This window comes from Tyto alba, unplaced genomic scaffold (assembly GCF_018691265.1).
Source record: "Tyto alba isolate M040663 unplaced genomic scaffold, T.alba_DEE_v4.0 Super-Scaffold_42, whole genome shotgun sequence".
NCBI classification, from domain to species: Eukaryota; Metazoa; Chordata; class Aves; order Strigiformes; family Tytonidae; genus Tyto; species Tyto alba.
The window spans coordinates 16335801-16353687 of record NW_024881318.1 but is presented as its reverse complement, the minus strand read 5'-3'; the positions used below and the strand labels follow the sequence as shown (position 1 = coordinate 16353687).

Genomic DNA, 17887 nt, shown 5'->3' with positions numbered 1-17887 from the left:
CAACTGTAACAGGCAAAATACTTTTAAATTCATTAATCACCCAAATATGCACAACAGAAGTCATCAATACCTCAGTTATTCAAATAGTTCACGTAATCCCTTGGAATTAGTGGTAACCATTCAGTACATTGTTATCAGTCTGGTCTTCATTCTATTCAGGGCACCATTTACGAAGGTATTCACAGATGCCTTAACTAAGCATATAATGTCTAACAGTTCTATAAAAAACCTCTACTTTTTATTGTAGGTAGTTTAAATCCATGCACAACTCAAGTCAGGCTACCAGATTGATTCCATCAAGAAAAGGAAAAATGACAAGCAGCAATAGTTTAATTTCTCATAGTGACAAAACTAGCCAGGGAAAATTACTGGGGACTGACTGAGATATAATTACACCAAAGCCCTTCTAAAACCACCATGTTCCAATTCCCCGCTATGTAATAATACCTTGCTCTGCAACAGAGACAGGGCCCTGGCAGCCACTAAAAGTACACTGAGTATCCTTTTCCATAACAGTGTGCACACTTAACCACATCAACATAAAAGTTTAGAGAAACAGGAGAAACCAAGAGACTATACAAGTGAGCCAGGAAAAGCACCCGTGTTTCCTGACTCCCAGTCCAATCCCTACAAAATCAAAATGTTAGGAATCATCAGGTAAGGCATTAAAGAAGAAAACAGAATAACTATGGACTGTACACCAATTGTACATTCAAGCTGTTCACCAATGTGCAGTATTAGTCTCTTTATCTAAAATGCCATTACAGTTGGAAAAGTTTTCGAAGTGCAAAGATGATACAAAACACCATCTGAAGAACAAACCCTGGGGTGCCTCAGGAGAGGCAGGTTGAGGGGGATACAGAGTGAACAAAAACCAGTAATATGGGGAAGGTGGGCAGGGATCAGTTGTTCAGTGTCTTTTCCAGCACAGTGAGGGACCACCACATAGAAGTGGAACCAGGTCAAAACCAACAAAAGGAAGTCAATAGTGGACTCGTGCAACTTCTTTCAAAGGATGTTGCAGGTGCACTAAATTTACAGGGATTCAAGGAGGGACTGATCATATATTAGGTAGAAAGATTCACTACAGATTTGGAAGAGAGATTCATTCAAACTACAAGGAATGAATTTCCACATTCAGGAAACTTCTTGAGCTGACAATAGCCAGCAGCTAGAAAAGTATTATGAAGAAGTGTCATACACACTGTCTCAGTGCTTGCTCATTCTTAGATATGCACTGACAAACCCTACTGGAAACAAAAGACTAGCGACCCTCAATCTGAACCAGTAATACCTGTTCTGCTCTTAACAGAAATCTGCTCAGCCCTGTTGTTTCTTGCACTGAAGTTCTTATTCCCTTTCCTCTACAGAACAAAAATCAACATCATACTGGTGTCTGTACAGTCTGATAGTCATCAGAACCAGGTCGCGCTAGAAACACTGCCCTAAAGAAGCAGCTAACCACATATGATGACACTGCTTTTCTTCAGTAGTGAGATGGAAAGTACTAAAAAACAGCATTGCTACCCCTCATCTGCACCTCACTAAAACATATTCATAAGAAAGGGAACACCTGTACTCAAGCAACCTGTATGCTATAGGTCCCTAGTCATCTCTTAGCTCCTCCTCAAGAACCCAAAGACAATTAAGAAAAGCAAGACAGTAATTTTGAATTCCACAGGCCATCTCTGTATCACCAGCCCAACATTTTTAGATGACTGCAGAACAAAAATGGTTTAAAGCCACCAGATTTGGCTATGCTGTTTTAACCACTCAGGCAGAAAGCTGGAATACTTTTGATTGTATGGTCTTCTCATATCCCATCCACCAAGTCCTGTAATCTTCTGGCACGACCTTTTAATGATAACTTGAGTCAAGAGTTGAATTCTAAACTAGCAAAAGGCTAAAGCCACATTTTAATTCAGGATTTGAATAAAAACCTAAGGATGGAGAAAACAGTCATTCTAATAGAGGCTGAGGACATGTCTTTATGATGGGAGGATACAACTTCAGTGGACTATCATCTCTTACATTATATATTTTATGTCATGAACATCCTACTGTAGAAATACCAAACTATATGTTGAATCAGCTGTTTTCAAAGTTAAATATCTTGTTTATGTACCTAAATACAGATTTGAAAAGGAAGCTCTCAAGAATTTGGCTTGTATACTACTAAAAAAAACCTGTTGAAGTATCAATTACCATGTATCAGGGTTTTTTTTATCCCTCTAAAAAACTTTACTGCACTACATAAATAAATAAATAAAGGACTTCTACTCAGAAAACTCTACACAGTATTTCACAACAGCGCTACAATTACTTCTGATAAATCAAATTTTAAAGATTTTGGCCTGGTATGCTATTTGAATGGGAAGAAACTCGCAAAGCTAAGAAAGTGAAATCAACCTCCTGTTACTTTTGCAGAAAAGGTTACAGTGAAGATACTGCTATTAGCAAAATATGGGAGTAATATTACTGTAGTGACTACAGAAATTACAGTGAAGTGTGAACAGACAAGTCCTCCATAATATCACCACAGAACATCAATATCCACTTGAGAAAAAAACCCAAACTGCTCCTCATCTATTCCAAAGAACTCTACAAGACTGCAGGATTATGCACTGGAAAGTGTTTCCTTAGGAGTGAGGGAAGTTTTGGCAAGAAGTCTGCAATGTCACTATAAATTAAACCTCTGTGCTGCAGCTGTCCAAGGCTTTGTACTCAGTCCCTGACACAACACATTGCTTCAGGCTGCTTGCTGAACGCCTCCTCAACCACTCAACTGGTTTTACTATGCTCCCCTTTGTAAAATGGCTGTTATGCTCACTAGTCCGGCCATCTCCAGTGACACTTACTTATAGTGCAAATGATGCCAATGGCACATGACAAACACTGGGCCAAGGTTACATGATTGCTGGAAGGTTACCTGCCGCCTCCATGACATGTTAAAAATTGCTAGCTTTTCACACTGGAAATTAAAACAAAGAATCAGTATCAGGCATGAATGAGGGGAAAGAGCATTCCAACATTCTAATTCAACTTCGTTTTGGGGTTTTGTTTTGATGTGGAGTTTTTGTGCTGGTTCTTGGTTTGGCTTGGATTTTTGGGAGTGTTTTTTTCTTTTTTCTTTTTTATTTTTTTTGTTTTGTTTGTTTGTTTGGGTTTTTTGTTTGTTTTTTTTAATAAAGGCAGCAAACATTTTGACAAATGAAAAACAACTGAGAATATTACATTATTTGGAAATAAATTAGAAGTTTTAGATTAATATTGAGCTTCATGGGTAGCTAGCCACTTCCTTACCTTTGTTTTAATTTAGAATGCGTCATTCTTTTATTTCTATGCCTATGCAAAAAGTTTTCCAAACATTTAACATCAAACAGGAAAACTGAAGTGGAAAGTGGATGACAGCCAGTTTATCTGAGCTTTATCAACACACTCCATACATCCTGACACACTATATATGCTCTGAGTTACTGCAAGCACTATAACCAGTCATGCCACTGCTATTTTAAGAGACATCATATTTTGCAAACAGAAGCCATAGAATTTTAATGTAAAGTCCAAAATAACATACTGTGTTGTTTATGATCCATATGTTGCTTGCATGAGACTGCCACACACAGTAAAAGGGCAATAAAAAAAATCCACGCATGTCAGTAGACCTAGAAAAATTAGGTGTTGTAGTGCAACATTTTAATTATTTTCAAGACATCAAAAACAATTATGTTTAAGAAGTTATTTATTTAGGTTGGCCAAAAAAAAAGCATAAAAGAAATCAGGTTTCATTATGTATTTCACTGGCTGCATATGTGTCTACCATCAGAGGAAGTCAATACTGTTTTTCAGTTGGCTGAAGGAGAAATCACTGGGGAAACAAGGACTGAAGGATAATTTACTCTTAACCCCAGAAGTTAAGCACACTTCAGCACATGGTGTCTTCTAACCTTGGGAGCTTGGGACTGAACTCTGAACACTTTCAGAGAGGTGACAGTGCCTGTCTCACATGGATGATCTCTAAATAAAACACGGGTCCATAAGCAAAGAGCTAATTACTTGTGTCTAATAAAAAATGATGCGTGTTCTTGCTACTGCACCAAGGCAGTCACTACCAGCACTTATTTTAGACAGAGCTATTGAGTTATGCCAGGAAAAGCCTGGTTACCTTGGAGACCACTCCCAGACAGCTCTGGCAGAACTCACAAGATGTATTTTACCAAAATGTATCTCTCAGTTGGATACAGTCAGTCAATTTTTGTGTGCTTGAGCAGAACACAAGGCGGCAAAACAAAACCACCACCAATGTGGTTAGTACTTAAACCACCCTCCCACCATAGCTAGAATTCAACATAAAGGAGAAAATACTTGTGTATAGATCCTAGTATATATGGGAGTATTAACACCATGGTGTGATGGGAGCCTGCTACACACAAAGGCTTTTTGTTTGTTTGTTTTTGTTACGGATTGTACAGATACCATGTATGTATCACACTGAAAACATTCATTTAAGTAGGCTTTCTCCCCACCAAAGGTGGAAAATATACCAGTTATTTCATTGTTTTAATACAATCTCTTGGGCAGAGAGAGAGTTGGTATTTAGGGACACATGGTGGAACAAATACTTATGTTTATTTCTAAAAGAATAGAACGGCAGACTCATCCTGAAATTGCTCCTTTAAAACTGAGCCTGAAATCATCTATATCTGGGAAATAAATACACTGTGAAGCCTTGCAAGAAATACAGTCGCATAAGAACTGGAAAGAGCCATGAAAAAAGAGCTCAACACTTCTACGATGATGCACTGTAGTCAAGAATACTTTTATTCTGCTTACGAAAACAGCCCAAAAGGGCATTTCTTGCACCAACAGCTGGAAAAAAAAAAAAAAAAAAAGGCAAAGAATCAATTCAAAGAGTACAACTATACCTGATGAGCATGGTTAAAGCCTTCCAGTTTCCTTAACTGTTTAAGTGGGAGGATGGAACATGCCATCATAGCAACCTTCCACTATCAGCTGTACTTAGCTGAATTAACTGCATTTACCTGTACTCCAAACAGCTGGGTCAGCCAGAGGTAGTCTTCAAAAAGGTAAAAAGATTAACTTTCTTCAAAGCATTCACTTTACAGTCACTCTATGAACACAGATAGGAAAGGGACAACTTATAACCGCTCAATTAAAAAGAAAAAAGAAACATACATACTTTCACATATCAATTTTGAAACTGCCACAGGGAGACAGAGCACAAATTTCACCCGGTGTTAAGATACATGCTTCTCTCTAAATCTCTGGGATGATCAGTAAACCAAAGTAACAAGGTCAACAGAAGTTACAGGCTGGTCAGCACAAAGAAAACAAAATTTGTTTAGAATTCATTGCATTGATTTTACAATTTCCTCCTATTTCAGCATTTCTGCTGAACAGACCCAAATGCTGATCCAAATTTAAGTTTCTGACTTTTCTTACTGTATCTGTACAGCTCACTTACTCACAAATCAAATCATATAAGGCACTGGCGTTTTGGTTTTTTTTTCTTGTTTTTGTTTTTGGGTTTGTTTTTTTTTTTTTAAAGCAAAGGAATCTTTACCACAAAATTCTGTCTGGAGTCTTGCATAAATCAGGCCCTAGCAAAGTAGACAGCTCTACTGCCCCGCTTAAATTCTGTACACAGCATTGTCAAACAGGACTTCTAGATCCTTCCAACAGAGATGTGCTTCCCTATGATACCCTCCTGCTTCATAAAATTGCCTGAGGATGTACAAGAAGTGATACGTGCCATCTCTACTGCTCTAATGACACATAGCATTATTCCAGTAACATGTATATCAAGGTAGATATACTTTTGCAAAAAATGGATGCTCCTCTTCTTCAGGGAAGTCAAGCAGAGGTTTCTGGCACTCTAAATTAGTCAATCAATCATCACAGTTTAAGCTCTTTAGTTATTTGCACCCAATGTCCCTCTCAAACTCTCCATCCTCAAGTTTTTTCGGAGGTACAGCACAATTTGTACCTTTATTACTACAGCAGTTACCTCTTAGGCTGCTCAGCTCCTGAGCTACAGAAAGCTGCAACCAGACCACACCAGCAAGGACTTCATATCCCATTAGGCAAACAGCTAAGCTTCTGCTTGGAATGGAGCCAGATGAGTAGTGACCAACAGATAGAGCAGATTAAATTAACCAGCTCAACAACACGCATATAACTTGTAGATGCTTTACAAAGCATGAAGAATTTCAGTGTTTTCCATCGAAAACACTGATTGCAGAAGGGTCCCTTTCCTCTAGACCAAAATGCCAAGGCTATGCAAGACAGTCAGTTACCTTTGCCTATTACACATAATTACAAACCTATTTTTAGCACTCAAAGGTGTATTTTCCCCCCCATCATCTAAATACTGTGAAGTTATACACAAACATAAGATGGCTTTTAATTGATGGCTTACATTCCAAAACCTCAAACATGCATCAAGTTCTTCTCAAGATAAAAATCGTTTTAAAGTTCTTTCTGGTTTTAATTTCTTTCAGTGAAAATGCTCTAAAGAACATAAGGTTGGGAAAAGAGCATATTTCTGTTCATATTTTCTGAGTTAGCTTCCCCCCTCCCCCCAAACTTTCACCCCCTTGCAGAAGTTCATGTCTGCTGAAAATTAAAATGTCTGCATTGCAGGATGGGCCATTATAATTCAACACATGCTGCTTTGGTGGAGAAAAAGCATGTTTTTGGAATAGCTCTGTTACGGGTCAGGAATGTAAAGCAGAGTTCATATTTCAGATGAAAATGGGAACCAGAGCTTTTTCTTGCAAACCCAACTCAGCTTTCCAGTAATGAAGGAAAAAGAAGTCTGTGTAGTCAAGTCTTTGTAGTGCCCTCCATCAGGCATTTAAATATTCTAATAAAGAGGTCACTGACTGCTTGTGTTTTACAAATGGCAGCATTGCAAAGTCCTGTTTTTACCACTGAATGCAAGTTTTCAAGATTTGCATTAGATCATACTTTCCTGCTCCAGCCTTTGCACTACCACAGATGACTCAATGGGCAATCACGTGCTCTGTATCATTCCAGAGAGCATCCCAGGCTCACAGAACAACTGCACTACTGAAACACAAGTAGAAACAGTACAGCTCAAATGAGATGGTATCACAACTATGTATTCTATTCCTCAAAGCTATGCAGACTGTGGTTTGATGCATTTTGCTACAAGTCCCAACACCTCCCCACAGAAGAATGCATAATCTTTTGCACCTAGTCCCACAACTGTTTTGGTTTGTCTACTTTAAACAATCCTTCTTTGCACTTACATTCATGTGTGTGCTTAATAGAGAAAGATTATGAAAGTCACTACATCTATACAATATCAATGTCAATACCCTGCAGTGGAGCATCGTGCTTGATGGTCCTCCCAGAAGATGAATAGGAAAGCCATGGGAAGCAAAATAAGACCGCAAAGAGTACATTCTCACAGAAGGAGCATCTCCCAAGCTATTTAACAGAATTCATGTTCCAGAATTGTTCATCCCTCACTTGTATTTGTCTAAGATGCAGGAATCAGTCTGATAGACTTGATAATAAGAGTAGCACATCTTGACTGTTCACTAGATGACAGCATCTTGTTCAGATAACAGGCTCCTTCCACCCACCCACCAACAGGTTTATGCAACCATACTATGCCAGTCCACCTACTCTAAGATTACTGAAAGCTAGGAAGCAGTCTCCAAGATAAATAAGCTCATACAAGTTTCACAAAAAACAGTGATTATGTTGACAAGAATAATACAGTGCTTCCACCAAAGGCTGCAGCATGAGCTTAGCTAGGTTGTTTGACCCTGTCAAATGCCAAACAGCTAACTGTACTACTTGCTTTTGCAATTTGGAACAGCCCTTGAAGATACTGCCTGATGCCTGGGGTGCACATGGGGGACATGGGAGTTGCCTATACACATATGTCAGAGAAAGAGCAGAAAGGGCAGATACTGAAGGCCTGAGTGGAAAAACCCCTAGTACAGTGATGAGATGGAATACCAAAAAAAAAAAAACACAGAGGGAAGGCCAGGCTTTGCTAGTTCTGCTGCTCACAAAGGGCCTTGTGAAATCTAAGACTGCCCAATCTCAAGAAACATTGCAAAATGCTCATATGATGTTTCTTTAAAGAGGCACTTTATTTTCTTACAACTTTTACAGAACATGTAGTCATATTTACAAAATAAATCAGGTAGACTTTTTATTAGGAAAGGAGGTTTAAATCGGGGGATCAGGAGGAAGGTAAGGAAGTTCACAAAAGTAATGTGTTTGGGACATTTAGCACCAACAGCAGCAACTACACACCATCATCTTGCATATAAAAAAATCAGTTGATTAAAACTGTTGATAGATCAGTTGATAAAAACACTGTCTATTGAGTCACTTAAGATAAAGAACTGCATGAACACTACAGAGTTAACCACACTACTTTCCACTACTGGAAATAAGATTCTCTCTCTGTCATTCTCATCAGCTGAAATTATGTTCTCCCCAGCAACTGCAGTGCATGGCAGATCTGGCAAGCTTACATACTAAAAGACTGAGACAGTTAAGCATTAAGTAAGAAAACACAAATTAACATCAACTGCTGATTTTCCCCACCACTAGGCTTTCTTGTAACAAAGACTAAGAACATTGTAATTAACTTTGCTCATGAAATGCTATGTTCCAAAGTTGGGCCTAATTAGATGCAATATAATTCTTGCCAGCAACAGATAATGTGTGTCTTTCATCAGCTTGGGTGATTAGAATTTATTTATGTTCAGCAAGTCTGCATAGCACAAATTATGTTTACCTGCTGCTCCACAAAAAAGCACGGTGTGTCTCTTAGGTATGATCAACTGCATTTGGTATTTTATGAGAGAAATGTGGCTTTCATTTTAGAATGAAACTTTGTAAGAGAACCACCCCTCAAACTGCAAGGGAAAGAAGAGGGAATAGCACTAAGCATAGCAAGCTCCTGGTCCAGTAATAGCCTTCTGTGGTACAGATACACAATAAGTTTACAGGGAACAGCAAAGGGATATGAAATGAGGGAAGAAGGCACAGCTTAGCAATGATGCTTTTCATTATAGCAGTAACAACAACTAAGATCTATTTGTAAGCACAATGCCTCAAGGGCAGTGTGAAAAAGCCACATGAAGATATGCCAAAAACATCCTCAAAGCTGCAGTAAGACAATGGAGGCCCAGATTAATGGTAACTCTCTCCCAAATTAGTGTCTTCTGAAGCTAGTTTAGCTTGAAATACTTTAGAACTCCACCCACTACCAGCTAAAGAGAAAACAAGGAACAGAACATGGATGATGAATCATGTCAGTGCAAGCTCCTATTTTTCTATTTCAACTAAAACTGAGGCTTCATGTCAATAGGCATTTTTTCTTTTTTTTTTTTTTTTTGTTTGTTTGTTTTTTGTTTGTTTTATTGCTTGTTTTGCTTCCAACCAAGAACTTTTCTCCAGGGCTTAGCAATGGTAGATGATCTCAATTGTCCCAACTCTTTTCCCAAAAAGAGAGACTGAAGTAACCTCTCCACCTCTGCAGGAGACGAGCAGTGTTAGATATCCAGCTATGGTCTCAAGCTGGATTTGCCACAGTAGTCCTGAAGTAGAAAGAAAAATGGCAGGCTGTCTCCTCTCTTAATGTTTTCCCCTGTGAAAACAGCCCAGGAACAAACAGAAAACTGAACAGAAATGCAAGGGAAGGGAGGGGTGTAACACCAGAAGTTCTGTAATTTTGAGTCTCTCCTTACAACCTAAAGCTGCAACAAATCACACATTTGATAAGGATTAATTGCATGGAAAACTAATTAAGTCTAGAATTACAAGTGTCTGAAAGACTGAAGAAGACCTTCTACTTTCATTATAAGGTCCTGCCCACATGCCTAATTAATTACAGTATTCAACAACCAAGGTTTAGATGCCATGTAGCAGACACTCAGTCCTAACTGTAGATTCTTAGCACATTACATGCCTTCCCCCCAGCCAGTGTTAATTATTGTTATAGGTGTTGGATTTCATAACCAGAGCTCCTTGTCCTCTCTTTAATAACTAGTGTTATACAAATATTTATGACTTCTGTAAACACTGTTGTAAGATCATCTAAGCTAGTCAGTCAGCAAAGCTGCTGAAGCCAAATCACTGTGTTCAAAAGGTACAGAAGTTACAACTGTGTCCTCTGAGTAAGACAGGAGGCAAACATTAAGTTTAAACTCCTGAATGTGTACTAACACTGCTAGTCAGCTTATCTAGTTTTGTCATACTTTAGACATCTTGGGTTGGTATCAAAGTTTGGAAAAGTACAGGATAATTCCTAATATCACTATTTAAGGATACTTTAAGATAAGCAGTAGGTTAGTTTTGGAACTTACACTTATGCATATGTGTTTGAAATGACTCAAAGAGACAAACGACTGAAAAGTTCATAGCGCACACACTCTGTAAAAGAATTTAGTACATTTCTGGTTTAACCTTGCATGTTCAGTGTGGCAGCACACTGGCAAGCATAGTGAATACTTGCAAGATTTGCCCTATTAACAAGCTAATAGGTACCACCATCACATACACCACTAGTAACAGCCACAATGGGTAAGAGAAGATTTACGAGCTTTTAGACCAGAAGCCAGGTGTTAAGACAGTGTTCATTACACCTGTTCAAAGCCTCAGAAAGAGGTGACTTGCTCCAGCAAGCAATCTTGCACATAGAGTAAAGGACTTGCCTCACCCATGAATAACAGGAAGTCCAAGATCATGCTGTGTACCTCTCTACCATCACCATACCTCCAGAAAGCAAGCTATTCCCACACAGCTCTTTGGAATATCTACTTTTAATTTCTCTTTTCTATGAGGAGATGTTCCTTTGTGTTTAGAAGCCTGTAAGAAAGAAGCCTGTAAGAAAGAAGCCTGTAAGAAAGAAGCCTGTAAGAAAGAAGCCTGTAAGAAAGAAGCCTGTAAGAAAGAAGCCTGTAAGAAAGAAGCCTGTAAGAAAGAAGCCTGTAAGAAAGAAGCCTGTAAGAAAGAAGCCTGTAAGAAAGAAGCCTGTAAGAAAGAAGCCTGTAAGAAAGAAGCCTGTAAGAAAGAAGCCTGTAAGAAAGAAGCCTGTAAGAAAGAAGCCTGTAAGAAAGAAGCCTGTAAGAAAGAAGCCTGTAAGAAAGAAGCCTGTAAGAAAGAAGCCTGTAAGAAAGAAGCCTGTAAGAAAGAAGCCTGTAAGAAAGAAGCCTGTAAGAAAGAAGCCTGTAAGAAAGAAGCCTGTAAGAAAGAAGCCTGTAAGAAAGAAGCCTGTAAGAAAGAAGCCTGTAAGAAAGAAGCCTGTAAGAAAGAAGCCTGTAAGAAAGAAGCCTGTAAGAAAGAAGCCTGTAAGAAAGAAGCCTGTAAGAAAGAAGCCTGTAAGAAAGAAGCCTGTAAGAAAGAAGCCTGTAAGAAAGAAGCCTGTAAGAAAGAAGCCTGTAAGAAAGAAGCCTGTAAGAAAGAAGCCTGTAAGAAAGAAGCCTGTAAGAAAGAAGCCTGTAAGAAAGAAGCCTGTAAGAAAGAAGCCTGTAAGAAAGAAGCCTGTAAGAAAGAAGCCTGTAAGAAAGAAGCCTGTAAGAAAGAAGCCTGTAAGAAAGAAGCCTGTAAGAAAGAAGCCTGTAAGAAAGAAGCCTGTAAGAAAGAAGCCTGTAAGAAAGAAGCCTGTAAGAAAGAAGCCTGTAAGAAAGAAGCCTGTAAGAAAGAAGCCTGTAAGAAAGAAGCCTGTAAGAAAGAAGCCTGTAAGAAAGAAGCCTGTAAGAAAGAAGCCTGTAAGAAAGAAGCCTGTAAGAAAGAAGCCTGTAAGAAAGAAGCCTGTAAGAAAGAAGCCTGTAAGAAAGAAGCCTGTAAGAAAGAAGCCTGTAAGAAAGAAGCCTGTAAGAAAGAAGCCTGTAAGAAAGAAGCCTGTAAGAAAGAAGCCTGTAAGAAAGAAGCCTGTAAGAAAGAAGCCTGTAAGAAAGAAGCCTGTAAGAAAGAAGCCTGTAAGAAAGAAGCCTGTAAGAAAGAAGCCTGTAAGAAAGAAGCCTGTAAGAAAGAAGCCTGTAAGAAAGAAGCCTGTAAGAAAGAAGCCTGTAAGAAAGAAGCCTGTAAGAAAGAAGCCTGTAAGAAAGAAGCCTGTAAGAAAGAAGCCTGTAAGAAAGAAGCCTGTAAGAAAGAAGCCTGTAAGAACGAAGCCTGTAAGAACGAAGCCTGTAAGAACGAAGCCTGTAAGAACGAAGCCTGTAAGAACGAAGCCTGTAAGAACGAAGCCTGTAAGAACGAAGCCTGTAAGAACGAAGCCTGTAAGAACGAAGCCTGTAAGAACGAAGCCTGTAAGAACGAAGCCTGTAAGAACGAAGCCTGTAAGAACGAAGCCTGTAAGAACGAAGCCTGTAAGAACGAAGCCTGTAAGAACGAAGCCTGTAAGAACGAAGCCTGTAAGAACGAAGCCTGTAAGAACGAAGCCTAATCTTTAATATTTCAGTGCATGTTCTGTACAGAAACATTTCAAAGAAATCCCAGTCTGTGTTTCTTTGTTCATTTTTGGTTTTAATAGTTTGTAAAAGCATGGATTTGGCAATATTTAAGTTGGTTTTTTTCAGTTTTCTAGAATTACTTCCTTTTGCAGCAGGAGACCTGAAGAAAAAAATCATTGAAAAAAAACCTAGCTAGAAAGAGGAAAAATTAGAAATCATGGAATAAAGTGAATAAATGGGGATTGTACTGCATAAATTCAAATTGCAAATTCCTGGAAACAGTGGTAATGATTGGAAATTGCAATAATTATTCTTGTCACATTAAGCTACCACCACTTCTAGTGTTAATAAGGTAGCACTCCCACCACTTCTAACAGATCAGAGATGCACGTAGCAAAATCTCAATTTCCCTACACCTGGTCTGCATATAGTTGTATGTAAAATCCAGTCAGTTTTCTTCTTTAAATTGCAGGAAAAGGAACTTGGATGATGTAACCTAAGAACACACTGAAACCTTCCCTTATTCTCAACCCAGAAATGCTCACAGCAGCTGAAGCATGCAATGTGAAATAAAGCTGGTTGAAAGAAGACAAGGGAATTGGTTAGGGAATAGGGGCTTCTTGGCATTCCTTTAAACCATTTCCTGTTCACCCTTGTGGAGTGTAATATAGCCTTAACAAAATACAACTGACCTCATTCTTTTCAGCTGCATTAAAAAAAAAGTTTTAAAAGCAATTTAAATATCATATTGCACATTCATTAACTAAAAAAAAGTTATACATATTATTGCCTTTGTCTTCCACTAAGACAAGTTGGTGGGTTTTTTGGTTTTGTTTTTCATTTTTGTTTTTTAATTTAATGAGAGCTTTGATATTCCCTGGGAGACAAGGTCAACAGACTAGGGCACTTCCTGTCTGCTGCAATGCTGCGTGCTTATGCAGACATGAGTCTTCTGACAAACAACCCATTTCTTTCAAAGAGGGGGTCATTACAATCGTGGCATATAGCAAGATCACATTCTTTCCTACTTGTTTTGCTTAATCACTATGGATTACTCAAACATACTTGAAAAGATGATGCATTTCAGCTGTGTGTGAAAACTGATAATTCATCCAATATCCCACACACACACTGGAAACACAGGAGAAGGCAGCATTTTCTTGGTCAGACTGTGATCATGCATTGATGAAAACCGGGATCAATCCTACTGAAAACAACTGAGGTATTAAAACATAAAAGATCTTGTCCTACAATGTCCTGAGCACCTTGTCACCAAGAACATGGGCCTCTACTTTTCAGAAAAGATCATTAAGGGAGACTATCAGAGCCATTTGTGGCTTCCATAATTAAAATCACCCCTCAATCTTACTGACGGACGCATCCATGAAAACCTCATGCAGTTCTATTACACACATTTGGGACAAACTCAAGTGTTCTGCAAGGAAGGTCAGATCTCCAGCAGCATGCAACAGCAGCACCTCAGCTAACTACCTACGGATTTTAAACAGCAGGAAACTCAAGAGACAGAAGTTTACAACAACAGCCAGCAGACATACCAAGGTCAGAACAGTTTGAGGAGGATCAAGCTATATAGAGCTGAGAAAGAAATTAAACTGTGCACGGTAGAAGCTGGTTGTCTCTCCTTAAGATAATTTACACAGGCCCCATGTTTCCACAGTATCTGAGTGCTATCCAGTGCACTGCAGAACTACTATCCATGTATCTATCCACTGCAATTACCCAATATAAATATTCTTACACACCTCTCATTTTAAAGATGTGAAAGTGAGATAACAAGCCCCTGCACAAGATTACAGAAACTTGCATTGAAAAATGAGGAGTTGGACTCTTATTCCAAATTTCTAACCTATACTTCCTTTACTGCACCAGCTTGGCAGTTCTTATGTTGTTCAACTAGGAGCTTAAACAAATTCCGGAGAGATTTACAGTATCCGTTCTCCTCCCTCTAAATGAAGCTCTGAGTTTGTTTACAGCCACCTTCAATGCATGTACAAGCTATGTAAAAATGGTTAATTGTTTTTTCTTATGTCAAAGAATCTAATTTCATAATTATGTTTGCTGTATGTACAGAGAGCCAATGCAATCCTACATTCATAAAACTGAAGCTACTAAGCACTATATGGGTAATTTACAGACCAATGAAAAACAAAAACAAAAAAAAAAAACTATTAGTGTTAAAAACAGAAACATAAATCTAATAAAATTAAAATGCTGACTTGAATGCAGCCATTAAACCTATGAGAGTTACCCAGGAGACAGAAGAGGGAAATGAGTACAAGAATTGCCACTGCAGAAGAGCAGGAAAAAAATCTGTCATTAAGTAATATTTATGAATAATTTCTAAATAGCAGGCTTTTTTCTGTTAGCTTATAGACAGACACAACCCAAATAACCATTGCAGGAAACAGACAAAAGCATTTCAAGAATAAATCATAAAGTGACTTGACATTAATCTAAAAGTACCAGGATACATGGGGGGGGGGGGGGGGGGGGGGGGGGGGGGGAAACAACAAAAAAAGGGCAGATTATAAATCTAAATTCCAGGCACGGAAACTCCCTTCTAGGGATTGGGAAAAAGTACACCATGGCAGAACAATTGCATTCTTACACTACCAGAAAAAAAAAAAAAAACAACCAAACAAAACACAAACACACTAAAAAATGCCAAGTACATTTCAGCTACATGTTAACTTACTAAAATTGCCTTCCTGGTCCCTGAAGAACATTTACTTAATGTTCTTCCATTTCATGAGAAAATCTCAGACTGGACTTGGTGCCTTCCCTTCAACAACACCGCACACCTACACAAAGTAGATACTATGTATTTTATGGGCTGAAACAACAGACATAGTTGCTTATCTGCCCAAAACTGTGCAATGAGTTAGTGAATGAGAGAAGGCTAGAAACAAGCTTCTATGGCAGGATAGTCCCATGTTCCTCCAGGTAGCCTAAATTACAAAGTAATAAAGCAAGTTTGGTGTTTACCACCTAATGTGTAATGACTGAGCAAGCATCCATATTTTAAAATAAGGAAAACATACTGTACATTATCCCAAAGTCCTAGTCAATATAACAGAAACTGATGGTCACCCTTAATCAGGCCTGAAGAAATTGACCTGCAGCCATTTTCTCCCACACTGCTCATGTTTGCCACGTCCCATTCACTATATCACAGTTTAGCAAGCAATATAAATATGTTACTTTCAAACAACCCTCCAAGGAAAGCAACATTACTCACAAACACAAAAATCCAGTCGTCATCTGACCTCATGAATCTTACCATCGTCTGAGTAAATGGAGATAGCTGAAGTACACAACAGGAAATTTTCAAGAATTTTTTGCTGTGACATTAATCTGAGCTGATGGTCCTCACAAACACATGGATAACACAACCTTCCTCTTGAGAGCACAAAGTGCTAAATAACCAGCACAGCAATCCAGCTGAAGCGAGACCTGGCTTGCAAACAAGGAACATACACTACAAATAACAAAACCAAAACACCCTGAGCAACTTCAAGTTTACAAGCAAACAACATATGCATTAAGAAGTGGTATTCACTTCTGGAAAAAACCTGCTGCCCAAGACGAAGCCTAGGGCAGTTTCTTGCCATGTAGTGCTTCACATGCAAAGCCCTGTTTGCAACACCTACTCCAACACATCAGCAAGGATGCACACCCACTCCTTGTTGTACTTATCACACTTTGACACATGATGGGAGACAGCTGTGAAACAAATCCAGCAAAAGCAGAGAGCAACAGGCTGTTGGTACCAAGAGAAGTGGGACAGTAACATAATTGGGTGGGCAAAAAGAAATCCACAAAAAATCTCACCCTTAAGTATGCTATTACTGTGCCACTAATTCCAATTAACACAATCCAAGAGACCTGGAACTTGCAGTAATTCTTGAACAACTACATGCGTCAGAAGCACATGGTTCAGGTTCCCTTAGCCACAGCCAGAACAATTAAAGAAAAGAGTTCAGCTTCCTCACCGGATAAACACATTGAAATAACGTGGTCAACAGACAGACCCCCACAACATCCTTCTCTAAATTGAAGAGAGATGGATTTGATGGGCTGTGAGGTAGATAAGGAATTGGATAGATGGTCACATCCAGAGAGTAGACCTCAACATCCAGATGGAGATCAGTGACAAGTGGTGTCCCTCAGGGGTCCCTACTGGGACCAGCACTGTTTAATATCTTCATCAATGATATAGATGGTGGGATGAAGCACACCCTCAGCAAATTTGCAGACAACACCAACTTGTGTGCTGTGGTTGACAAACCTGAGGGACAGGATGCCAACAAGAGAGACCTGGACAAGCTCAAGAAATGGGACTATGTGAACACCATAAGGTTCAGCAAGGCCAAGTGCAAGGTCCTGTATATAGGTCAAGGCCACCCCTGGTTTCAATACAGGCTGGAGGATGCAGGGATTGAGAACAGCTCTGCCGAGGAGGACTTGTGGGTATTGGTGGATGAAAAGCTGGACATGACCCAGCAATCTGCACTTGCAGCCCAGAAAGCCAACCATATCCTGGGCTGCATCAAGACAAGTGTGGCCAACAGGCTGAGGGAGATGATTCTGCCCCTCTACTCTGCTTTGGTGAGACCCCTCTGCAGTGCTGTGCCCAGCTTTGGGGCCCCCAACACAGGAAAGACATGGAGCTGTTGGAGTGGGTCCACAGGAAGCCACGAGGATGACCAAGGGATGTCATACCTCTCCTATGAGAGCAGTCTGAGAGATATGGGGTTGTTCAGCCTGGTGAAGAGACGGCTCCAGGGAGACTTTATTGCAGCCTTTTTACACTTAAAGAGGGCTTATATGAATGACAGGGACAACCTTTTAGCAGGGCCTGTAGTAATGGTTTTAAACTAAAAAAGAGGGTAGATTCAGACTAGATATTAGGAAGAAATTTTTATTATGAGTGTGGTGAAACACTGGAACAGGTTGCTCAGAGAGGTGGTACATGCCCCATCCCTGGAAACATTCAAGTTCAGGTTGGATGAGGCTCTGAGCAACCTGATCTGGTTGATGTCCCTGCTCATTACACTTGGGTTGAACTAAATGATTTTTAAAGGTCCCTTCCAACCCAAGCCATTCTATGATTCTATGACCCTAAAAAGCCTGTAAAAATCAACCCCCAAATCAAGTACACATTTACAGATTAAACAGCTTCTATACCTGTATTCACAAACCACTGTCTTCAACTAAATCCCCTCATATCCCATTAAAAGGGTTGTATGCAGATTTGATTGCATCACTACACAATGTCTTTCCCCATTTTGTACGTGTTGACAAGAAGCAATGAAGGCAAAACAACTGAAGACATGAATCTGACAGTGCACTAGCTTCTTCTCACTCACCTCCCACATAGCTTTTCTTAGTAGTTA

General features: G+C 39.3%; 1 protein-coding gene across 7 annotated transcripts in view; it reads right to left on the bottom strand.

The window, feature by feature from the left end:
- RAI14 (retinoic acid induced 14) overlaps positions 1-17887 on the bottom strand; it is an 87177-nt gene that overhangs the window by 48922 nt on the left and 20368 nt on the right. Inside the window, exon 1 of one of the 7 annotated variants that reach the window (XM_032992248.2) lies at positions 15772-15906. The exons of the other annotated variants lie outside the window; for them this stretch is intronic. Within the exon in view, the coding sequence (XP_032848139.2) occupies positions 15772-15774 (3 nt within the window). The 5' untranslated portion in view covers positions 15775-15906. Of the gene's footprint in view, positions 1-15771; positions 15907-17887 lie in introns of those variants that run through there. 7 annotated transcript variants of the gene reach the window in all.